Below are 26056 nucleotides of genomic sequence, written 5' to 3'. Positions count from 1 at the left end.
CAAAGGTAATTCTTATCACCATAGCAATAAACAACAAACATTTTTGGAATTTAGTTTGTTTACAGTATTCCGTGAACTAACTACTTTGTTGCTTGTATCTTTTGCTTTGGATTTGTTTTTGAGCTCATTTTCCTGTGGACTGTGTTCTTTGAGCTGTTTGTTTTATTGGTTAATCATTTATTATGCCCTTGCCGTATACCGCCGAAGAATATGCAAACATACATCTCATTTATGGTGAATGCAGAAGAAATGCTCTAGCATCTAATCTTTATCAAGAAAGATATCCGAATTTGGCCCGATATCCTGACTATCGTGTATTTATTAATGTTCGCCGCTCATATTCCGAAGGCAGAATGCCTCATGCTCCTGTTCGAGAGGGAAGACCTCGTATTGATTAGGTTGATCAAGTTTTAGAAGAAATTGAAAATGATCCGACTACTTCGGCAAGAGCAATCGAAAGAAGAACAGGGATACCGAAATCGGTAGTAAACGACATCACTAGGCGATTTTAATATCACCCTTATCATATTCAACGAGTGCAAAGCCTACTGCCTCGAGACTACGAACCACGCCTACAATTTTGCCGCAGAATTTTGCAAAAAAATCAAGAGTTTCCGAATTTTTTAAATAATATACTGTGGTCGGATGAGAGTACATTCAAAAAGGATGGCTTTATGAACATGCACAATTTGCACACTTATGCGTTGGAAAATCCCCACTCTATTCGAGAAGAAAGGTCACAGTACCGTTTTAAAGTAAACTTGTGGACCGGTATCTTGAACGGACGTGTAATTGGCCCATTCGAATTACCAGAAAATTTGAACTGGCAGGCTTATTTAGATTTTTGTCGAAACAATCTACCAATTCTTTTAGAAGATGTTCCTTTGGCCAGACGCCGAATAATGTGGTTCCAAAATGATGGATGCCCGGCACATTATGCCCATAAAGTTCGTCGGTATTTTAACCAAAGATACCCCAACAGATCGATCGGCCGACTTGGTCCAATTTTATGGCCTCCCAGGTCTCCAGACCTAAACTCTCTCGATTTTTTTTACTGGGGTTGCATAAAAGAAAAGGTTTATGCAAGACCAATAAATAATATTGCTGAATTACGGCAGCGAATAAATGATGCAGCCCAAGATCTTAACGCTGCCAGGAATGCAAGATGGATCAATAGGCCATTTATTAAAAGATGCCACGCCTGCATTCGCGTTGGTGGTAGACAGTTCGAACATATTATATTATTTGATTTTTAAAATTTTTTTTAAGTTAAATTAAAATATATTTTTTAATATAACATAATTATAAATTTGTTTTATTTTTTTCATAAGGTAGATTAGGTTTATCTTTCACTCTATCACAATAACAGTAAAGCTGTTTTTAAAACATATTGGGTAATTTTAAAATTAAATTAAATGAGCAAACTTTTTAGGGTATTAGCTGGGTTGCCGTACAATTTTTCGGTCCAGTATGAACGGTCAAATTCAAAGTTTAAAAAATAAAAATAAGTAATACTTTCTTTTAGAATAGATTTCTTATTAAATTTTTTGGCCGTTTAGTTTAATGTTTGTCTTTGATCAGTAAAATGGCTATTCAGTGTTGCATAGCTAAAAAAAAATTCTAAAAAATATCTATTTTTAAGGCGTGACAATCGAAAATCTGATCCAAGAGTAGGATTTTGGTGACTTCCACTAAAGTGCCAATATCTCGAAAACCATCGATTTTTTACTAAGGTCATTTTATGTTTTTCTGGGTGCTTATGAGTTGCTCCATCAGCCCCTTCAGTATTATCGTTGACTTTCCGGACACCCTGTATAGCTTAAAAAAAACTTTTTTGTCTTTTTCTCTTCAGGTGGAAGGGGGCTGTATATTTTAGATGTTAATTAGTAAAAACTTCTTTAAATAATTTATTTCAGTTGAAAGATGTTTCAGTACTTTCTAAACTTATCCAGAAATTAATTATTTAAATTTACTGGTAACTGCAATGATGTGTTTCCAATTTGGCCGAAGTCATATGGTATTTTTAACCCCGTAAATCTCGACCTTATTACATGCTTTGTTTAGCGTAAGATTCTCAAAGTCAGGTGAATTAGATGCTATTAATGTTAATGGTACACATTTGGATTTACTGAAGTTGACCATTGACACTTATTCAGGCTCTGATATTCCTTAAAAATGTTCCAATTTTTTCACTAAAAAAGAAAGCGTATCGTTAGCAAACCCGATTATTTCAGCATTTATCTCTAAATCAAACACATCAAAAATATAATGATTAAATAGTAATGGTACCAAGCAGATCCGTTTAAAAAAATCAAGATAATATTTTCAAGAAAGACCATTTTGTGTCGCGAAGCATAGGTTTCACTGCACGGTAAATAAAAAGATAGATGAGCAGTTCAAATAGTCTATATAGACTATAAAGTATTTGGACTGCTCATCTCTTACCTTAACTTTTTATATGTACAGTAACACTGAGAAAAGTAATATGTATTGCTCATTTTAAAACTTTATATGTCCTTGCTACTGTTTGAGCCCTATTGCCCTAATAATAAGTAATAGTATTAATTTTATTCCTCAAACTATCCAAATACGTGATCAATTCTTTCTGTGTGCTGACGTGTAAGTTTTTATCGAGATTCAATCAACCTAGTTCATTGCAATGTGCCTAAAATATTATGAGGTAAAAAAACGAAAACTTTAAGTTCCATCATATTCATAGTTTTGTATGATACTGCTTAGTAAAGTAAACTCAGAATTACTTTTATTGCAATGCAGAATTTTCAATACAAATCAGTTCTTCTGATAAATGATTCATGGGCGTCGTGACAGAAGGGCAAATATCTTAGGTGTATTATAAAATCAGGATATAAAACTACGTCATCTCAATAGCCACAATACAATTCAATGACCATCTGCATAAACCTGTCATCAACCAATGATCTCTAAAAATGTAGAGTTATAAAAGCAGTTGAACAGCATTTACAAAGTAATCTCTAAACTTCTTTTCTTTTTTCGCAAGAATATCCAGTATTTGTTCACTAGTCACTAGAATATCACGCTGAATATTGAGTACCGCTAACCCATTCGATGGTTTTCCCTAAAATTAAAAATGACTGGTCACGGGAAATTACTGTGACTGGTAGATGTGTATGTAAAACTGCATATCACATGGATCAAGAGCTTCGAGAAATGTTTTTGGTCGCTTCCTGAGAGAAATTTTCTAACTGAAAATTTTCGAACACGTTTCCACATTTTAAAATCAGAGATGATCTTGTCCAGTTCAACCTCATCAATTTCTGCATATTTTGCTGGGATAACATCTTGTATTTTTGGAAGCAGCAGAAAAAATTTCGAATCAAGCTCTTCAGAGTACTTGCTGTACTAAATGTTGAATGTATGTTGCTGACTCTAAAATTTCTCGAATTGTTTCATTCGCTTTGGTATACGCATGCTCCTTATTTCATTTTTGTAAATTAAGACTCAAACTTTTATTTAATCTGAAAATTGGTTTAGGCATTGCCAATAAAATTGTCTTCGTTCGTTGGAATTGAATCAAGCAACACAACAAAATATTTTCAAGTGTGGTTATTGGTGTTAAAGATCACTAGTTAGTAACTATGGTCGGTTGTGTGTTTGCTTAAAAATTGATGGAAATACTCCTTGCTCAAAACAATTGCTAGTTATGTAGACTAGTAGAAATAAACATAATCATCTTTTTTTCTAATCTATCTAAGTTTATTTCTTTATGCTTTTTAGAGCAGTCAACTTGTATGTTATTAATTTTAATATATGCAATATCAGCACGTTAAGTCTTATGGGAAGTATTTTCAAAATATTTCTCTTAAGGAAATTCTCAAGAGGTATGCTCTTGAGAATTTCCTTGACTTTAGTCTATTCTTTTTGGAATATCTGCTCTTTTTGACGTTTCAGTTAAAAAGTTTACTTATTTATCTTTGAAGTTAGAGTTTTGTTCGCTTGGATTTTGTGTGCTATTCGATTGTCTGCGTTGTACGGATTTTAATATTGTTTTTGTATGTATAAAGCTCTAGTCTACTTTGACTTTAGTGTTTTTATTACTATAAAACTTTAGCTTAGTTACCAAGGCGTATCATGCACGGTTCATATTGATATCATTAAAAACATCTAGCCAATTTCCACTTTGCAAGTCTCGTTTAAGTAATTATCTTTAATGAAAATATAATCTATACAAGAGTTATAAGCTTGTAGATATATTTGTAAGTATATGCTGAGAAAAATCCCGATTCAAGCAATATATCTAGTTAGTTTTTAATATATTCCTTCATTGTCTAAGTATATCAGGATTAATTTCTACCACAAATAAGTATGCCAATATTTACAAAATGTGTAAATATCCCTCCAGCCCCTAAATAAATTTGTGTGCATTTGTTGAAAGTAATATAATGCTGGGACAGCTATTGTGAAAGTTCATTTTGATTGTTACTTTTTTAGGGCCAAAATCTATGATTGGATCAATTATATCCATGAATAAAAAATGTTTATCACAAAAATTAATTTCAACAAATTATTTTCACAAAATCCCTTTTTTTCAGAAAAAATATTAGGACACATTTTTTGTTTAATCCATGTGTTTGTATAAAAGTCTGGTCTTAAGTGCAGAAATTAATTTTATACAAGTTAAATCTAAGTTACAAATCAAAAAGAGAATGGTAGCATATCTCCTTTTCCTCTTTTTTTAAACTCTATCAACTAGAGCCCAAATTGATTTAAACCGAACATACAAAAAACGAAGACGCGCGAAAAGACTGGCAGGAATCAGGCGTCCGATGGCTCCCGAGTTATCCGATAGGGTTTCCTACGCAAAAATATATTTCTTCTCCCAGCGGACAGCACAAGTCGGGAATCAGTAAAGCATTGTCGTTCTCTCTTTAGCTTAACTTAAGCCGGTGCAAATCATTTTCTCTTCTGTTAATGCAGGGTAACACATACCGTAAAAATTAACTACTCACATGTTTTAGGTTCCAAAATCATTTTAAGAAGTATCAACGGACAATTTAAGTCTAGTGAGCTCACTGCTATTCTAGGACCATCTGGTGCAGGAAAAAGTACGCTACTAAACATCTTGGCAGGATACAAGTAAGTGCATATTTACAAAAGTTTCTGATTTTTTATAGATCATCGTAATAAATAATATTTACAATAATTCTAGTGTGATCGGTGAACACATAAATAATATATCTAGCGGTAAATACCCTGTGATAAGATTGTCACCGCTTTTTAAGACCGCTTAAAATAATTTAATTACTTTAAATCAAAGGTATTAAAGAAAATGAGACGAATAGTTGCCCAATCTTGAATGCCTATAAAAGAGGGCACCCAGTGAATCGGCCCGACCGTCTCGGTACTCTTTGCACAATCTGGTATTTGCTTCACGTGTTTTTAAATAGAGTTTCGTGAAACACAGCTTGGAGAACTTTTTAAAAAAGGATTTAAAACAAGGTGATAGATAGCTACTAGCGTGGAGCCATCTATCAATCTACAAAAAAAACCCTATATCTACAAAAATTTTAAAACTTTAACTTTCTATAAGCCACATAATTTTAACATAAATAATGTAATATCGATTTTGACGCTTCACTATCAAAATATTCCTATATTCCTATTTTTACTTATGTTATTCTAATGGTTGACATGAGAATAAGAGTGCTCATAAGTTAGACAGTACATGCACACAAGTCATACTCCTTTTAAATTCTATACGAACCCACAAGAATAAATAAACTTATTGGCACCCTTATTGATCCTATTTTTGTCAGTGAACCTGAGCTTGTGACGTCTTGTGGGACAAAGAACTCATATGATATACATACAGCAACTTGGTTTTAAATTTTTCTAAACTAACAACATCGACAAAAAAATTTAACGAAACTTTAATAAACTCATTTAATATAAATTGAATTATAACAAAATTCTGCACTTTGCCAGCCTGCTGGCTTAATCACGAAGTAAGAATCGGGCATAATTTAATAATTTTTACTTTAAAAAAATGTAAACTGATACATTTATTAAATCTTGACTTTATTAACAACTTCTTTTGATAATTTTTACAAAAGATTCTTACCAGGGGAAAAAATAGCCTTTTATAATAACAATAAGTCATATGACGATATAACTTTTAATTTTGATTTCTCTAACGTCGAAGATATTGATGAAGTGATTCGTTCAAACTCGGAAACAGATTGGGATATAGATAAAATACTAATTTTCATGCTTAATAAGGGTAGTCAATTTAAAGACAGGTTGGGGAGTCGATCATTACACATAGAGCGGTGTTTAATGGCAAAATATGACAATGCGCATGAATGCATTTCATGCACTCTGCTACTCGCCTATTACGTCGTTGTTTTTCAGTACACGTTAGTCGTTAGTAATCGTCTCACTTTGATGAGAGAAACTGTATTACTTGCAAAAAAATATTTTTCTGATGCAGGCTTGACATATATCAGTGTACAACATAATCTTAAAACATTCATTATGCTGTGATCCCAGGTCTAAATCCCATATAGAAAGAACTTGTTTTGCAGCAACACAAGTAATATCTACAATTTTATGGTCCACACCCAGTTCCTCAATATTCCTACTTGATCACGTTGAATTTACTTCTGGGTCACAACATTTCTTCCAGTCGTTCTTACTCCTAGACGTGATTTGTGACATTTTGGCATAGTTGTACAAGTTCTGGTCTTTCAAAGCATGTTTTTTAGAATTATTTGGTCATGTATGATGTACACTTTTTAATACACTTTTTTGCCTATAAAAATAATTGTCCTTTAATCAACCAACAATAAGCAATGATATGGTTATAATTGAGGTTATTGTAATATTTTCTTCTGCACCCTCAAAACAATTGATGTAATTTCCACAATTATGTATAGATTTAACAGACGCTTCTACAAGTATGCATGACATTTATATCTTAATTTAAAAAAATTAAATAAATTAGAATTTTTACTAGTTTTCCTTAGATAACAAAAAACTGTTTTAAGCGTTTTCCTATCAGGAATTCTGCGATTCGGAAATCGTTGCTCCTTTTGGCTTTTAAGGCATTATATAAAGGAAATTCATACATTGCATGCATATTAGTTCAGAAAACGTAAATTCCGTTATCCGAAATATATTAAATGAAGATTATTGTAATATTATGAAAAATAAATACAAGAAATATTACCCAAATAAATCTTTGAGTATAGTTAATGGCTAAGAGATATTAACTAAAAATATTTATTACAGTATATAAATATTGTCAATTGTTTTAAAACACGCTAGCAGAAAATACCATCAGAATGACAATAAAAATACTCTTCTCTACCAGTATGCTAATTTAACCGAGCGAATCTTAAATACTAACATAGATACCAATAGTGCCGAATTAATCAAAGGCACCCTGTATATCATAAAATATCAGACAATTTGGCTAAATATGTCTAACTGATTAAAACTTTATTATGGAAATTTGTACATCGATTGCAATTTCTCTGACTAAAAAATGTATACCTAGGAGCAAAACTCATATTCAAGATATTAGAGGCAAAGGATACCTTTACAAGACCTAAATTTAAAAGCTATACATTATGAAGCAAAAGACGTCCGTTTGTTTAATATTAATAGTAATTTTAATAATTATTTCATGAACCTGTATGTTGTTTTGTACTTCAGTGTAGCGACAATTTATTGGTATGGAGCGCTACTAATAATAGGATTATAACACATCCCATTGCATGTTATTTCTCAACATTGGGTACCCCAAACTATATTACATTAGAAGTTACAAGAATTAGGACTGCCATGTTTTCTGTCTGTCTGTTCTCATCTGGATGATTCATTATCTGATATAGTATATATAAAATTCAGTTTACCCAAAGTTTCTTAAAAAATGGTAACTTAATTACTAAATTGTTTAATATTAGGAGACGAGTCTTATATAGTAATATTAATTCTGATAGTTATTTTAATGACTCCAGGACTTTTCTAGGGTAGTATACTTCAACGTATTGCCAAGTTTGCTGTATTTCCTTAAAGCTTAATATTTCAAGATCTAAGTATCGTTCCTAATTGTGAAAAATGTACTATTAAATGTACATAAAAATGTATATTAACATTTATTATTTGCATATACTGACTTAAAACTATCTGCTGCAAAAAAAAACATGTTTAAATTTTTATGTTTTTTAATTAATTATTAAACTATTATTTTCAAGGTTATGGATAATAATTTCAATAAAAGTTGATTAATTTCATTCATTTGGTTTATTTTGTTTAAGAATGTATAAATTTTGCGAGATACTTTCCGACTCTACGTCATATGTACGTACTTTTAGGACATTTTACGTCATGTACTGGACATAATATGACGTATCTAGGATGTTTATACAACTCCTTTTCTTGTGTGGTAAAATGTATTTGGCTGAAAAAATAACTCATTTATAAAATAGCGGGTTGGGAAGGGCGGGAAGACTTTTCTCCACAAATGAAAATGCCAAACTTTTGTCAAGAGTTATGCATTTCGACTCTTAACACTACATGTAAACATCACAGCTATGTAGTCTTAGAGTCTGATGATGATGAGTGAACTCATCGAATTGCATAACTCTTGACCAAAGATTCTCTGATAGAGATAGAGAGAGCTGATCTCTCAAGATAGCCGACTGAAGTCTGAAATGACGTTCGTTCTCGCATCTGTCGCTTGTCTTAAACACTCTCAATGTGTCAACTTTGCTCTATCATGTTGCCAATTACCCTTCACCAGTCAGTGGGGGTAACAAAAACACTGAGTTGCTTTTTCGACCGATCTAAATAATTTTGATATATTATTATGACAAATACTTAATTATCGATAATTTTTATATGTTTTGAAAATCCTATACCTGTAATTACTTTTCTACCAGATCATATTTATAGGGTATGTTAGTCCTTTGTAAAGAGGGCACCTCGATTTGACAGTTGTTTTTTCTGTTTACCGTACTGAAATTAGAAATATTGAAAGTAAAACTTAGAAGTATTTAAAAACACGTTCATTTGAAAAAAAATCTTTCATGACAGATAGTTTTGTGTATTGTATATACAAAAAATTAAATCGGTTGACGAACCCGCAAATAATGAGCTAAAATGACGAATGTATGAATATTTTATCGACCTCATACTTTGCTATGTCAAATCGCAATCCTGTAGTGTGATACATCATTTTAAACGGCATACAGTCTACCACCAAACGGTCTATAAAAAAATTTAGAGGCTTCTAAACAGTAAGGATGTAAAAAACTGTATAAAAAATAAATAATTTAATCAGTTTACAAAATTTATTTTATTAAGCGCTCAAAATGTGATCCGTTATTCACAAGACAACAATAAGGTCTTCTTTGAAATTCCTCACGAACATTGGCAAGTGTTCGTCCGCCAATATCACATTTGCGAGTAATTCGTTCCTTTAAGTCATTAATATTTTCAGGTGGGGACTTATAGACCTTGCTTTTTAAATATCCCCTAAGGAAAAAATCTAGTAGTGTCTGTGGTCTGGCGACCGCACGGGCCATTCGATTACACCACGCCTGCCAATCCACATCCCTGAAAACTGTTCATCAAGCCACTCTCGAACTGTCAAAGCGTAGTGCAGGGAAGCTCCGTATTATTGGAAATACAAATTCTTTTCATGTAGTATCCCAACACCATTTTTATCCACTTGGTTTTCCAAAATTTGGATAATTAATGGATATATAGTATTTTTGTAAATAAATTTGTCCAGTTAAATTTCTGCCCATATATTAGTTTTTTCGGAATACTGAGTATGATCCTTTCGAAAAAGATATGGATTTTCATTATCCCAGTATGTACAGTTATGCCGGTTTACCAGTCCATTTAGAAAAAAAATTGACCCATCACTGAAGCAGATCGGGACCGTCGACAGTCTTTCGGACCTGGATACTGGTTGGCGTGACGTCACGTTAGTGGCCGTGTATTGCAGCTTTGCCCCGTTTAATTAACACACAGAGCGGCGTCGAAAATATATTTAAATTTAAATATCTCGGAAATAATTACTCGTAAGCAGTATTTATATTAAACCAGATATAATGGAAAATGTACACTTTTTAATTAACGATAAGTCCATATATATAGAGGCTGATATTTCTACTTGCCATTTACTTCTTACTGGTAGCTTTTTTGGTACTTCAGATTTCTTTTTTACTAAAATAAATAAAAACTACATACATCATATTACTCTCGGTTACTACACTGCAGAAATAAATGCAGGGCCTTTATTACTCAATAATTTATTTAATAGCCCTTTAAATTAGTAGGTATTTTGTTTGTAATTTTTAGATGATGATTATACACTTGACTATTTAAGACAGGTGGCAATGACGGGCCACTTTGCTCAGTTTGCTATAAATTCTGAAAATTTTGATGTTGCAACAATAAAAAGAGTTGAGAATCAGCCACATTAAAGTTAGAAATAAAGTTTTAATATTAGCCCATGCCAATATGTGTATTTGAAACATAACACAAATATAGCAAGAACCATAACCAATAAAAAAACAGCAGAACCATTGCATTCGGGTGGTTTGGTATTGGTTATGCGTTGACGTCATTATTTGTAACCAAATACGTCAAATATTCTGTTAATAGCGTCAAATAGCTGTCAACCAGAACCAAAACCGGCGTTGAATCGAATACAGCTTATGAGGCAAACATTTGACCTACCAAAGTTTAATTTGATAAAAGGTCTTTTTATTACCACACATTTTTGCTTACTATTCGCTTATACGTTAACCGATTTAGTTTTTTTTTTGATTTGGTAAGATGGGATGTATAGCCATTAAAATGACGTATCACACTTAAGGTAGCCATTTAAAATACAAAAGTTTGAGGTCGATAAAATATCCATAACCGATTTAATTTTTTTGGCGCTGTGGAATAGAAATTTTACTGCTACTTACAATGGTGTGTCACACGATGGGTTTCCATCAAAGTGAGGTTAACTAGAGGTGAGGACGTGATTGACAGAACTTTGTCAAATATAAAACGTCCTCCTGTATTGATTGACGTGTTTTTTTTTAAGTAGTTATTAACGGTCGTTTGTTTTGAAATAAAAGCACGGTATAAGTACGGTGGAGATTTAAGTAATAACACACATTATGATATAAACAAATCATATTAGACCATGTAGACAATTGCTGTAATTTGTCAAAAGCCTGACTGCTATGTTCATTTTTGTAAATACCATATATTAAGCGAGCACAAGAATTTTGCAGTTTCTGGATTCGATTCGATACAGCTGCGGGTCCGTAAACAATATCACAGTACTTCAAATGTACCAAATACGAAAGAATCGCATAAAAAAATTTAGGTTTTCCATTGAAAACATGTGGTTTTTAATAAAGTAATTTTAAATTGAAATATGCTTTTTGTAGGAACTAATTAACATGATAAGCAAAGCAAAGTTCATGATCCATTATTTCCTTTGTTCATGGTTGATTATTGCCGAACTGTTATTTTCTAATCTTATTGACCTATTGAAATTATGTAGAAAATCTAGTTTATCATTAAATTTTCCAAAAAAACACAGCTAATGATTTTGTAGAATCAATTATGAGGTTGTTATTTTTTACTTTGTTAGAAAATTTGTTTGAAGTCAAAAGTGCTGTCACGGACTGACTACTTTTGCTTGGAAAGAAAGACAAATAAATGTCAGTGTCGTCGACGTATAATTGATGCTTACAAGTATGCGGTTTACAGGATTTAAAGCGAGATAAGTTGGCATTCTAGAAAACAGTTTGACTTTAAGATAAGGATATTTAGATAATAATTGAACAGCATTATATGTTAACCTGTTAACAAAATGTAAAATAAAATATTAAAAACTAATAAAACTTTATGATTTAGGGTGTCAAACGCCTTGCTAAAATTTAAGAGATTACTTAGCTTTACCTTATAACACTGATTAAAAATATCATCTGTGATTTTTTAAACCCAGACTGAGTCAAACGGATTATTTTTTAACGAAAGTATTCATTCGAGTGGTAAAACAAGTGTTTTTTTCACATGTTCGAAAATACACCTTCTGTAAAGGCACCGTTAATAACATGTGTTAAGTAGGGTAGGATAAATGGGATGCATCATTTCTAATATAATATTTACTGTCTACTCCAGCGGCTTTTGAAGGCATAAGCACCAGACTGACGAATTTTCTAAATATCTAACAAGCCTTCTTTTGATTATAGAAGTGGTCAACTAAGTCACTCATATGTTTTTACATAGACTTAATGATACATAGACTTAATGAAGGTATTATAAACATATTAAGAACAGATTTTTCTACTGAAGTTGACTGAGTAAAAATTTTTAAATAGTTAATCTCGTACAATTACTATTGCATCAAGCAACAAGTTTATTTAAGTGAGCTAACTAAGTCCGTATACAATCTATGACTGTAAAATCTCTTCCGAAGGCAACTAGAAAGTCGAAATGTCAGAGGAATTAGTCGGAAAAATGGTTAGCAAAAAAAAAACAAACTCTTCATCAATAAGTTGTGTTTGAAGAGTACTTAGTATTCTAGTAGGTCACTTAAAAATTGTCACCATTCTCATGAATTGGTGTTATATAACTGGTTCTTCAGTAGGAAGGATGACCTCCTGATTAAAGAGACAAATTAACTAATTAAATTTTATTGGATCTAATAAAAATTTTCTTTAACTTAGCATTGAGAGGAATATCAGTAAGTTCTACATACTTTTGATAACTATCCCTTTAATATCTTCCACCTAGCTCTTATGCTCCAAAATGAAATATAACTGTATTGAAATTATTTATCATATCTTTCGTATATCATTTTCTTTTCTATCGTCAAATACTTAGCTTTATTTGAAAATGAAATCAGAAACTGTGTTGATAAATAATATAACGATATTGTAAACACCCAGAAACCAGCTGATTCTCCGTCATTCTGGAATGACAAATGGTACACCGGACAACGTCTAGAACGTTGTCGAAAATCGTCGGGAATAGCGTTCAGCCGAATATATAAGCCGCATCACCGATAGTGGTCACTTCAGTGGGTAAAGTTCGAAATATTGGCACTTTGACACTGAACATCGAGCAGAGAGAATCCATGGAAATGCAGATGCCCTATAAAAAAGACCCTGTCCGGAGAACTGCATACATTGTCAGCAGGCAGAGGGTAAAGATGCTCAGTTGTTAATAACCACCATCGGCAATGATACTTTGCAAATCGTTGTGCCTAATTGTAGGATTTCGGAGTTGCTAGAAGAAATCCATGCCGGGTTTTGGAGTAACCAAAAACCTGGAAAAAGTGAGGGAAAGATTTTACTGGGTCAATAGCAAGGTAGACGTAGTAGTAGTAGTAGTAGTAGTAGTAAGGGTGGGGGAGCTAGAGCTGGGCAAGTAGGCCTGAGCAGTCCCTTTTCGCCAACCTCAGAATTACCCACCTACGCCTCCACTCCCAATACGCGGTCTCCACTGAGTCTTCCTTTTAAAAAAGGCTTGCACGTTGTCCCAGTCCAGATCTTTAAGATCTTCCCGCTGGAGTGTCGTTGCTATAAAAATTTACCTTCTCAGGCGACTCCACCTACTAAGTTACTAATGATACCACATACTAAGTATCACAGATACTTAGTTATTTATTATCATCTGTGATACTTAGTATGTGGTATGAAGTTTCCTCCCCTGTACCGCAATTCGGACAGAGTGGGCTTTCTCTTATACCAAGAACGTGTAGATGCCTGTTTAGACTGTTGTTCCCGCGTCAGGATTCCCACCAAGTTTTTGATACTTTGTCGGGTCTTTGTTAGCAGTCGCCTTGCTTTAGAGCCGTCAAGGTCTGGTATCATTTCCTTGGCCTGTCTACTTCCGTCTGTCCTTTTCCAATTTTCAAACCTCCAATTCTTCTTTGTTTTTTCCCAGGCCCAATTATTAAATGCCTGGTAGATTTGTTTTTTGTTTACACCGAGACAAGGTTCGGGGCCTACGAAAGAAGGTAGACGTAAGGAACTGGTGCAGGAAATCCTTTGTATGTGCGGTCGCAAAGAAAGAAGAAAGCTTGCTGTTCGAAAATGCTTTAAAATGCAAAAATGGAATTTGGAAATCTCTAGCAACCGAGAGACTGGTTTAGATTTCTTCAGTTGCTTCTGCTGACTTATCGATCGGCCATCCATGAACGCACCGACGACTCTCCGGCTCGAATAGTGATGGGAAGAGAACTTCATCTTCCATACGATCTGAAGTTTGGTTGCCCGCCAGGAACCGATGTTGCCGAAGAGGACTACGTCAGTTAGCTGCGTAGGAGAATGGATCTAATTCATAATCAAGTGCGCATTTCTATTCCAGACACCAGCAATCGAATGAATGATATCAATTCCAAAGACCAGAGGTAAAACAACGATGACTTAGTTTGGATCTATGACCCTAAGAGACCTTCTAGAAAGGAAGGGTCTGTCACCAAAACTTCAAACACCCTGAGATGGGCCATACACAGTGCTGGAAGCCACCAACGATGTTCTTTACAGAATATAAAAGCCGCCGAGTGGTAAAGCTCGAGTCATTCATTTTAACCGACTGGCTCATTATTATGGAAATCACGAAGACGCGAGTGATCGTGTTTTCGTAGTGAAGTGTGTAAATAAATTAGTTGACCTTTTTTGGATTGTTTTCATTCATGCCTAACGAACGGGAAAAATGCTACAATATCTCCTTAAAGACACAAATGTGTCTGTATGGAGGTACATTATCTCATAAATAAGACTCTAAAACAAAACGTGACCTACACATTGAAACAGCATCATAATCATTTAACTTAAAAATCTCTATAGGAACTGGTACTTACGAGTTCAGTATTTTTTATGAAATGCCGTGGTAGTAAGACTAAAAGTTAAGGGAGGATAGTCATTATTTACTGTATATTTATTAATTTAAAAGTATAGTAAAAGTAAAAAAAGACACATGCTTAAAAATTATAATAAAATTAGAGTATTTATTTAAGTTTTTGAAGGATTAGTTAAATAAGGTGTAAAACTCTTAAACTTAATGTGTAATAGAACGCTTTAAAATATTTCCCTATTGTGCCAATAATAGGGAAATATATATCTGCTACAATACTCGGAGCCCGTAATAAAACTCCGTCCTCACATTCAATAGTGTCTCAAGACTCCGTTAGTAATATTGGATATGACTTCGTAGGAAAAAAACGTTTAAAAACGCTTGTACGCATAGCACTTTTTGATTTTCACACCTCGATATTCAAATTAATCCCCCAACCATTTTTTCTACACTCTTGGCTCTTTAAGCCATACCATATAGTGAATTCATTTTCCATTTTTAGAATGTCCATTTAGCGGCAAAATACTGAAGTAAATCAGAAATCATTCTTCTCATTTTCCATATTCACATTCTAACAAGTTAAATTCTAGCAAAGCAATTTTATGCAAATCGTATATTTATTAATAATATTTCATCCCAAGAACCGGACTTTATGAATATGTATTTATAAAAGTATGAAGTTTCCACTTTATACTTTTGAATTCACTGAATGATGTAATAAATATCTATATGTATGCAATTTCATAACATTAATATATACATATTAATCTTCAACCCCTGGTATTATTCCCCTTCCCATCCATTCGGCTACACCCATGATCCCTTTTTATTTTGTACCTTTGAAGTATCGAAGCTTAATTTAAAGAAAAAATTAAATTATCTCCTAAATGAGTTTGTGATATTTTTTTAAATTATTTTTTAGATGCCGAACTGCTACTGGCGAAATTCTGATAAATGGCCAACCAAGAGACATAAAAGCGTTTAGAGAATTATCGCGGTATATTATGCAAGAGGATTTGATGCAGCCAATGCTAACTGTTAAGGAGGCTATGATGGTAGCTGCCAATTTAAAAATGCCTAGATCTATTTCATATATAGATAAAGAAAAATCCGTAAGTGACTGAAACAACTTCGAACCTACATATAAAAATGATTTTACTGTGAATAGAAATTATAAGCCATTATAATTAAATTATAACCAAGACAATATAAGTAAAATTATAAGAATATAATAGTGGGAAGTATCCCAGTATTTCCTTTAAATTGCAGAGTAAGCGCGTTACAAGCAGTGGCGTTTCGCCATTAGGTCCCTCGGGCAATGACTTTCAAAAAACATAATAATAATAAGCTATTTTGTACGTTCTTTTAGATTTCATTTCTCTTTATTATTATTCTTTATTTTAAGCGTATCAGCTCATTCAAGCGGAAGTGAATTTATAATAATAGTAATAATAATAATACTAATAATAACGTTTATTGAATATTGTTGTGTTTATTAAAAAAAATTTCATGATAGCTGTCAGCGATAATAGGAACATGGCTTAAAAGGCAAATTTCAGCTTTTAAACAGACAGTTAAGAGCTGTCGCAGCCTGATAAATAAAATACTAACCTACAAAAAACCCAAGTCACAACCTTAAGGTATATATTATCAGGTGTAACACAAATTTGTAAATCTAGGATGCAACCCAAGTTCAGACATAATTAATAAAGTTTGTGTAACAGTAACAACTAAACCTAACTTTTGCTACTTAATGATTAATTCACTAACAGCAATAGGTATTCAAAAATATAAACTTGTATCTGCTTAACACACACACTATTAAAACAAACCAGGTATAAGCCTTTTTCAGGTATTATTTCGAAAAGCATTTAAAGATAGTCAGAGGTCCGGGAGATGATTGACACATGTTGCGATATTATAGGATATTTATATATTAAAAGCTGCGTTTAAAAATTTCGGCAGAAAGTTAGATTGTTTCCAGAAGGTGGGAAATTCCCCAGTTAGTATGCAAGTAATAATTACATTGGTATATAAATGGGCCTATAAATTTAAATATAATTATACAACGCGATATAATAAAAAGGCCGCAAAATATTCATAAATGAATCCTCTGTTAATCTATTACATCGACAATAATTATTTGGAAGTTCAAGATCAATGTTAAAGGAGATTTCGTTTTGTGTAAATTAAAAGTTTATATGATGTCATTTTTAAGGTTTCTGGGAATGAAAGAATTATTTGATTTATAAAATCCGATTTTTCTCATAATACTCAATTTTTCTTTAAAATTTTTGTTTTTTTCGTTTAATGTTAAATAAGCCTTTTTTTCAGCTCTTATAGCTGTAGTGGTGTAGTTTCGTAGTTGTAATATGCCCAGTGAACAAGATTTTTAGTTGTCGAATTCTCTTTAAGATTTTATTGCGAAGTTTAATTAAAAGATGATTATTATCAGTTATCCAAGGTGTGTAAGACTTACTCTTACCTTTTACATTTCTTATTTTTTATATCTGGCGCGTGACTATCAAAAAGCTGAAGAATATTTAAGGTGAAGAAACTAACTTTATCGTTAACATTTTGCAAGATAAATAGAATATTCCAGTTAATTAGTAGTCTAGCAGGATTCGTTTTCTCACTGCTGTCTCCGTCTCTCTTACTTTCAAATTTTTGAATTTCACCTCGCTCTAACTACCACCTGTTGTATATAATACTTTCCATTAATGTACTGGATCAACTTTAGCTTATTTCTAATATAAAACTTCATAGCTCAAATCACAAATTTTATTTATTCTTTTTATCGACAAATGACATATGTATATTTGTGTGAAAATAGCTTACAGTGACCAAAGAATAAGCAATATAAATAAAAAGAGTGTAAACTGACCTAATACAGTTTTTGATCTAAAATAAAGGAAAAAGGAAACGAAAAAGGATACATATATTTGCTTAAAATCAGCGGAGTTTAAACTTAGGTATTTTACTTTAGATAAACATATTTTTATACTGTATATTTAGAACATATTTATACTGATTTTAGTTCAACTATTAAGGCACGTATTATATGAAAGAATTACATCAACACTATTTATATTTATTTTTTTTTAGATACTTGAAGTATTGGAAATGCTACGACTACAGAACGCAGTAAATACCAAAACTACACAGCTTTCAGGTGGAGAGAAAAAAAGGCTTTCTATTGCACTAGAGTTGCTTAACAATCCTCCAGTTTTATTTTTAGATGAACCGACAACGTAAGTAATTGAAAACGTAAATGGTATTTTATTGATAAAACGATTAATATTGTATTCAGAGAAACCAGATTTGTTTAAAATAAGACTCTTAAGATTATTTTTATAATTAGACAAAACAGATCCTATAACCAACGTAGAACGTTTTTTAGGGGTTTAGATGATTTATCTTGTTCCCAGTGTGTTAGTTTATTAAAATGTATAGCCCAAGAAGGACGAACAGTAATTTGTTCCATACATACGCCGAGTGCAAAAATGTTTTCCGTTTTTGATAACGTATACATCATGTCGGCTGGCCAATGTGTTTATCAAGGCTATGGCCCAGAAGTAGTGCCATTTCTTGCCAATATTGGATTAGAATGTCCCACCCATTATAATCCCGCTGATTTTAGTAAGTGTGCATAAACTGACCCAATCCCCAATATTAAATTCTTTAGGAAGCCTTTATTTAATAGCTATTTTTATTTACAGTGATTGAGATCGCTAGTGAAGAATATGGAAGTTATCAAGAAAAATTAGTTACCGCTATAGAAAATGGAAAATCGTTATTTTGCTACCAATCAAAGTCTAACATAAAAATACTAACTGAATCCCGACATAATCAAGATGATGACTTCCAAATTTTAGAACAAGCAAATATCTATGACAATCAGAAATCGAGCTGGGCAATGCAGTATTGTATACTACTAATGCGAATGTGGAAACAAATGTGGAGAGATAAGGTAATGTTAATTCATCCTATATAATTTCACATTATATACACATCTTAAAAATATATTGTTACTAAATAAAAACTCCGTTTTATAGAGTTACCTGGCTCTTCGAACAATACTTCATGCATTACTAGGATGTCTAGTGGGAACGTTATATCTTGGCATGGGAAAAGATGGTTCAAAAACTATATTTAATTTTGGGTTTTATTTTACCGTTATTATTTTCTTTATGTACATCCCAATGATGCCAGTATTATTACAATGTAAGCGAATGTAAAATACAAACCAACACCTCAGTACAAGTATACGTTACTACACGTCGACTTCACCTTCCATCTTTTATTTTTAGTTCCTAAAGAGTACCAGCTTATTAAACGAGAACATTTTAACAAATGGTATAGGTTGAGTGCCTATTTTGCGGCTTTAACAACCTCAACTATACCAGTGCATTTAGTTTTGGGATCGCTTTACATCATTTTAGTATACATCTTAACAGATCAGCCAATGGAAATCGGGAGACTCGCTATTTTTTACGCCATATGTATGTTAACCGGGATTATCTCAGAAAGTCTAGGACTTCTTATTGCATCACAGCTTAGCTTGGTGGTAAGTATTGAATTAAAATCAATAAACTGTATTACACTGTTAATGGTGTTGTTAGTGGTTAAAACCTAACGATCATAATATTATAGACATTTTATAAACTCGGTAGAATGATTAAAGCGGCTTATGCGATTCTTATTTCTAATATAACATTCTAAAATATTTTGTCTTATTGGTATCTAAACATCATTTTTTTTTCATATATTTAGTATAATTTCCAGTAGAAACATTTGTGGTTTTTTTTCCATGACACTATTCAAGACTAGGTGCCTATGCAAGTCTAGATAAATTTCCTATACCAAGTTTGATTTATTTATTTGCCTTTTTCCTTTTAAGTAAATTGTAAGATTTTTTAGGCTCTTTTAAGCGATTTTTGTAAATTAATTTTAAATGCGTATTCAGATAGTGTAACTAATGTCACTTGATGATCTGGAAGTATTTAAGCAGTAGTATAGCAAGAGTCATATAGACAAAGTGTGTCGCTTTAATCTATATACGTAAAAAATAAAATACGAACTTGATTGATTAAAAGCGTTTAATCCCACATATTTTCATAATTACCCAACAGATCTGGAAATAAATGATAACGAAAACTCTCTATGAGTGTTCTTTTTAATAATATCAAGGATCCAATACCTCCTCCTGACTAGAGTCAAACTATACATCGCCTTCGGATTTAGCCTATATAAACAAAAACCTTTTTGTATCCGATTAACGACTTATTTTTCGAATATTTTCACATCTCCAATTACTATCTCTTTTTATGTTGATGGTCAACGGAGTTTCATATTCTATGCGTGTCAATTCATGCCGATTTAATGGGTGTTGGCTGCCAAACTTCGGATTTCACACTATTTCAATATTTGCATAAATATTATTAGTTAATATTTTACTATCGACTTGTTCCAAATAAAACCCAAAAAAATCGTCAAGACTTAAGTTTCCATGGCTTCTACCGAAAAAATTTAACAACAAAAATATTCAGAGAAGATGCAAATTAAAATACCTTAAAAGTATTATGAATATTGATTGCTGATTGAATATCACTTATTTATCATTATTGACTCCATTTATAATTAAAAAATATCACATTATCGGTCTCTGCTTGCCGCTCACTTTCCCCATCCTTCTTTAATGCCACCTAAAATTTGATACTATATTTTTTTTGTAATATGTAAATGTAAATTTACATCTTACAAAAACAGTTTTGTACAAAATTACAAATAATTTTTATTGGCAGTAAACGCACAGAACAATAGGCTAAAGAATAAAGACTTATTAAAATAACTTAATTAGAATTGTAAGAGCTTTAATATATATTTTTGGGAAACAAAATGTTACATTGAAAAAACGATATATTTATTTGGTGGCTAATAGTTATCCTAAATTAACATTTCAAACCTCCCTAAAACTGTAAAACCGTTGATTGAATATTTGGGTATTTCAATAATAAATATTCAATCAACGGTAAAACTGTGAGAATTCATCATAATTATATGAGGCTTATTGTAATGATTAAAAAGAACACTAGATTTATATCTATTTAATACGGTTCTCTTCCAGTATCGAACCATAACTTTTAAAAAATTAGCTAAAATTAGTTGGGTTAATAGTGTTCTGCTTACCATCAAGTATTTATTACTTTCACGTCTTTATAGAATTTTCGCTCAATAATCTCTAAATGATACCAAATAATACCGAAGCAAACCTTAATGTATTTTTTTAAAACTTTTGGGATGTTAAAACACCCTGATAATCTTTAATTCTATTGATTTTTAATTAATATTGATTGAAATATTTTTAAGTTAGGGTATATAATTATTAATAATTTATCTTATTTATGTTTACTCTAGATGTAATATTTTGCGTTAATGTGATATGAGTACTAAAATTTTGTAGGTTGTACACCGCAATTGCGTTTCAGGAACTTACGTAAGACTTAAGATTTTATAACTGGATAATGATAAATTTTGTTGACCTTTAAGTCTTTGGAACAGCTGTTATAAGGGCAAAGAATATTCTTCCTTTTATTTGCAGCATTTTATTTTCTCTACACATCCCTATATGATGTCGAAACTTAGGAGAGAGAAGTTGCACGGCCTATTCTGTCAGTTTGTCACTATGTAGTTTAATGACTGCATTAGGGCATTTTTTATTAGTATAGAGTAGAACAAAATTTTGATGAACTATTAGGTGTTGCCAAGTGGCACAGTATTGATGGAGTTTCTAAGTCAGCAGGGCTATAAGTGTAATCAACTGATCGTTTTGTCATTATAACCACTAACTAGCTATAGTTTTAATAGTTTTTCTTTTTTATGATCATTTTTGTGCAATAAAAAAAACAAAATCTGTGCTCATGTAATTCATACTAAAGAAACCTTAATCTAACTAAAATGTAATCATCCTTGTAACTTAAATTACTTAAGTTTTCCTAATATTATATTATTTAGAAGTTTTTCCTTGTATACGTTTGATAAAAATTTTAAATAATTTCTTTTTTAGAATGCCATGTTTGCTGGACCTGTAATAGCAGTACCATTCATGTTACTTGCCGTATATGGGTTTGGCAGTGGATACGACAGTATTCCTACTTTAATAAAGATCGCCATGTATTTCAGTTACCTACGTTACTCTCTCGAGGCTCTGATCCATACCATGCTTTCTGATAGGGAGAAGCTCCAATGTCCAGAAAATGAAGAATTCTGTATTTGGACGGATCTTGATTATTTTATAAAAGAAATGGGTATGGATAACACCATTATCTGGTTTGATTTTCTAGCCTTGCTAGTTATTTTGGTAATCTTTAGGGGAGGGTTTTACTATTTACTACGTCAAAGATTATCCCCTAACAAAACCTTTTTAGCTCTAGAGTATATAGGACGACTTGTTAAGTCCCAGTTCGCTCGGTGATAAATTATTAATTTTAAATTGTGATATTCAATAAATGGTAATTATTAAGGTTTTTTTTCTTTGTATAATGTACAATTGTATAATGGGTTAAAATTGTTGGGACTATCAGTATTGTTAGACAAGATAGATATAGAAGTTATAAATTAAAAGTAATAATATATAAAAATAAATCAACGTCTTTGAAAATTCGATAAACCCAAAAATCTTTATCCTGTTTACATTTTAAGTTATTTTGCTGGTGAATTTATTCTAATAGGAAAGTATTCTTTTTAACGGGAATATATTTTGGTTCTTGAGATTATGCTTCGTCTTTTTTCTTAAGAGCATCCATCAGCACGTGACCAACTCGGATTTCAAAATATAGGCGATTTTTCGGCTCACCCAACATACGGCAACACTCAGCGGAACGATGAAGGAAAGGGGTAATTTCAAAGCGGCGACCAAACCGATAGGTTCTCGCGTGTCATATAGATCTGGTGAGGATGGCATAGCATGGCGTGCGGAATGGGCTTGGAAAATTAAAAAAAATATATATATATTTTCCCAAAAATAAATACAACATAAGTTTATAAGAACAAGGACGTTTATTTCAAGTTGTTAGGGTAAGTATTTGCAAAGTTATAAGGCTGCTAGTCTGGGGTTTTTTATACCTCCCGAGATTCCGTCCCAATTACGTGCTACGTCATAGACGCCGACGCGACGCCACGGTGTATTATAGAGCGCTCGCTAGCCAGCCAGCCACAGCCTAGTACCCAGGCGTTATTTTGACAAAGAAGCGTGCGCGGTCGACATGCTAGCGTCGGTCGTTGGGTCCACTTGGGCGCCTGTGACGTATCATCCCGGCCGCGCTGGTACAAGGAAAAAATTAAACATGGCGTATTTATTCGAACTTTGAAAATTAATTGTGAAGTAACTATAAATGCTAGAGAACTGAAATAAATTGCTAAATTTAAGTTGGAGCCTGCTCTTCCAAGTTCATTATGAAACTTGAATAATGAGACATTACGATTGTCGATTATTGGCAAAAATTTTCTTTGAAATGGGGTGCTCGATCCTATTTCATATAATTTTTTTTTGCTACAATTATTATTAAACTTTTTGCGAGACTTTTTGTTAATGATGTACGGGGTAGTTTTTAAAAGGCATTTTTAAAAAAATATACATTTTTTACACAAAATCTATGTATAATTGTTTTTTTTATACATCTTTTTTGAACTGTTATACATTTTACCCTAATCTTATTAAAAAAACAATTATATACATACTTATATTTTAAATTTTATTTAAAAAGTAGTTTTATATTTACAAAAATCTATTAATATACCTATTTTAAAATTAAAATGTTGTTATTTTCTCGATAGATTTCTTCTTTCCAGTCCTCTACTATATCGCGGGTCGATAATTTCCGGTAATAAACAATTCTAATAGAAACTTTTTAATTTTCCTATCATTTTGTCATTCCAGAATGAGTCCTGCCGCCAAATCTGAAATAATAAATTCGTTATACCAAATATCTTACTACTTAAAACAAAAAGCTTACCTGTTCTACCAGCATCCCCATAAAATAAAATAACAAAAATCTCTTTTTGTGATATGAAGCTGGCCTTGGATTTGATAAAAATAATCATGGTTCTGTTTTAAATGCATCTGTCCATTTTCATCAAGGGTGGCAAACTTGATTATTTTTTTATTGATAGCTTCTGTAGGGCTGATTACTGAAGCTGTTGATGGGCACTTTACTTCTACTAGTCCTCTTGAGCCAACTAGCCCATCAGAGCTAGCAGCCAAAGCACAACATTCGGAATCAATAAAAAGACCACACATTTCAACTTTTAAATTGTAGGTTTCCTCAAATTGTTGAATAGCAAATGGTTCTTTTTCGGTGCCATACTTAGTGTGTTTATTACCCCGAAAATTGGAATAAAGAATTGCTTTTACTTTATTTTTGCAATTTGTTTCTAGCATTTTGCAAATATTTCCAAAATTTGACGCTGTAAGCCTTAAACTCCTTTCTTGATACCACTTTGGATTTCCTCCTTGTCCTCTGGTACTAATCTCTAAATCCTTAATCTCATTTTCATTTTTTTCGAGTTCCTCTAAAAATTCCTTTTTTTTTTCTCCAAATAAATTTTCTTCCATGTCTGGCTGTATGCTATTATCTGCCTCCTGATCCCCATAATCTTTATCAGGAAGCGCAATTGATTTATTTCGTTTTTTAAATAGGGTTTTTGGTCTTATTTTATGAGTATTAATACGTCTTTGTTTAACTATATTAATAAATTTTTTTCTATGACCAGAAGGACTTTTTTCAGCAATTGATTTAAAAATTTGTTTGTGGTATTCTCCGCTTCCAAGATTATAAGATAGGGCTGCAGCTTCACACCGTATTTGATAAGACTCTCTTTTTGAAAAATTGATGCGCTTTCCGCCAATAAACTTGCATACCACAGAGTTATAATGTTCAGCTACATTATTCTCCATATTTCTTAACAAACTGGAAGCATGCAATATGAGTCTATTTAGACAAACTTCAATGTCTTGCAAAACCCCACATGCCTTAATTTCTTGAATATAATTTTTTTCTCCAAACTTTTTATCACATCTAAAATATCCTATGGCTGTACAGTTTAGATGCTCTCCAAATACGTGGGATGGTATATTTTTTAAATCTTTAGTAAGATTTTCTATTTTAATACTAAAGCTTTTATCTTCTTTATTTCTTTGAGTAACAGCCATTGCAACAGCAGTTCTCATCCTTCGTATATTGTTCAAAATATGTTTGCGCAGGTATGGTGAAACCGGATTATTTGTACTGTTGCTTCTTTTTTTACCTAAAATAAATACAGAACAATTAATAGCTTTTTCAAAAATTAATGCTAATGATAAATAAACTTACTAGATATTTCACGCAATTTGGAGCAAAAATTTCTTAATAAATGATTCCTGCACTCAATTTTCTCCACATGTAAACTTCCATATGGGCGAGCCTCGATCAGTTTTTTATAGACGCTACTGTCACCATCCCCAATAAGTCTTTTATAAATAATATACATGTCAATACTTTTTCGAAATCCTTCCACAATTATGTCGGATTTCATACTTGTGGATGTATTTGACCAGTTCTTATAACATGTATGATCTGGAATGACTTCCATGTTTTTGGCACTGGCGTATGCACAAAAGCTGCAGTATTTATTTCGGATTCCAAGAAATAAAAGTTTTCCGGTCCTCTGTCCAATTATACAAGCCTAAAATACAAAAAAAAAATCAAACAAAATTAAGTATTTAACTAAATCATAGTAAACTTACAACTCCTGAAGCAGCATCATAATTAACATTATAAGACCTTTTGCTCCAAGCACCATCAGCCACAACAGTGATACAGGGGTGATTATATTGGTCTACTTCTCCTAATTCTTTGGCCAATAAACTCTCTTCTTGTGCGGCTTCCTCCATTGCTTTCCAAGCCGTTTCCCTTATCTCCCTTTCTCCCACAAACTCATGGTGCTGCTGATATGTATTTGGAGACATAAAAGGGACATCCAGTATGGCAATAAATTTTTCCGCGGCAGTAAATCCAATACCCGTTGAAATGGTTGCTGCGGCATTTATGTCCATGGATGTTTCAGACTCATCTTGAGTAAACAGATTGGGGTATTTTTCTAAATTGCACATTTTGCACTTTAGTAAAATTGAACTTTTTAAGCCTTTTCTATT

The 26056-nt window shown here is 32.3% G+C and overlaps 2 protein-coding genes across 2 annotated transcripts in view; one reads left to right on the top strand and one right to left on the bottom strand.

Annotated features, from left to right (window-relative positions):
- LOC126735693 (ATP-binding cassette sub-family G member 1-like) overlaps positions 1–22637 on the top strand; it is a 105692-nt gene extending 83055 nt beyond the window's left edge. The window contains exons 2-9 of the mRNA XM_050439756.1: positions 4998–5115; positions 15788–15977; positions 17971–18116; positions 18266–18504; positions 18585–18835; positions 18921–19089; positions 19176–19432; positions 21932–22637. Of these exons, the coding sequence (XP_050295713.1) occupies positions 4998–5115; positions 15788–15977; positions 17971–18116; positions 18266–18504; positions 18585–18835; positions 18921–19089; positions 19176–19432; positions 21932–22339 (1778 nt within the window). The 3' untranslated portion in view covers positions 22340–22637. The remainder of the gene's footprint in view (positions 1–4997; positions 5116–15787; positions 15978–17970; positions 18117–18265; positions 18505–18584; positions 18836–18920; positions 19090–19175; positions 19433–21931) is intronic.
- Positions 22638–23794: 1157 nt separating this feature from the next.
- LOC126735670 (uncharacterized) lies at positions 23795–25795 on the bottom strand. The gene is made up of 4 exons (XM_050439737.1): positions 25649–25795; positions 25236–25587; positions 24346–25170; positions 23795–23823 (listed from the first exon to the last, which is right to left on the bottom strand). Exons 1-4 carry the CDS (start codon positions 25793–25795, stop codon positions 23795–23797), a joined length of 1353 nt encoding a protein of 450 aa, XP_050295694.1.
- Between the last annotated feature and the right edge of the window lie 261 nt (positions 25796–26056).

The sequence above is a fragment of the Anthonomus grandis genome, chromosome 4 (assembly GCF_022605725.1).
Source record: "Anthonomus grandis grandis chromosome 4, icAntGran1.3, whole genome shotgun sequence".
Lineage (NCBI taxonomy): Eukaryota > Metazoa > Arthropoda > Insecta > Coleoptera > Curculionidae > Anthonomus > Anthonomus grandis.
This window is presented reverse-complemented; position numbering and strand designations above follow the sequence as displayed.

What these genes read in the sequence shown, in the direction of transcription:
- LOC126735670 (XM_050439737.1), bottom strand. Translation starts at nt 25,795, where the DNA reads ATGGAGGAAGCCGCACAAGAAGAGAGTTTATTGGCCAAAGAATTAGGA. An exon ending in ATGATGCTGCTTCAGGAGTT is followed by an intron (nt 25,588 to 25,648) that starts GTAAGTTTACTA and finishes TTTGTATTTTAG; the next exon opens with GCTTGTATAATTGGACAGAG. An exon ending in AAAGTGGTATCAAGAAAGGA is followed by an intron (nt 23,824 to 24,345) that starts GTTTAAGGCTTA and finishes TTATTATTTCAG; the next exon opens with ATTTGGCGGCAGGACTCATT.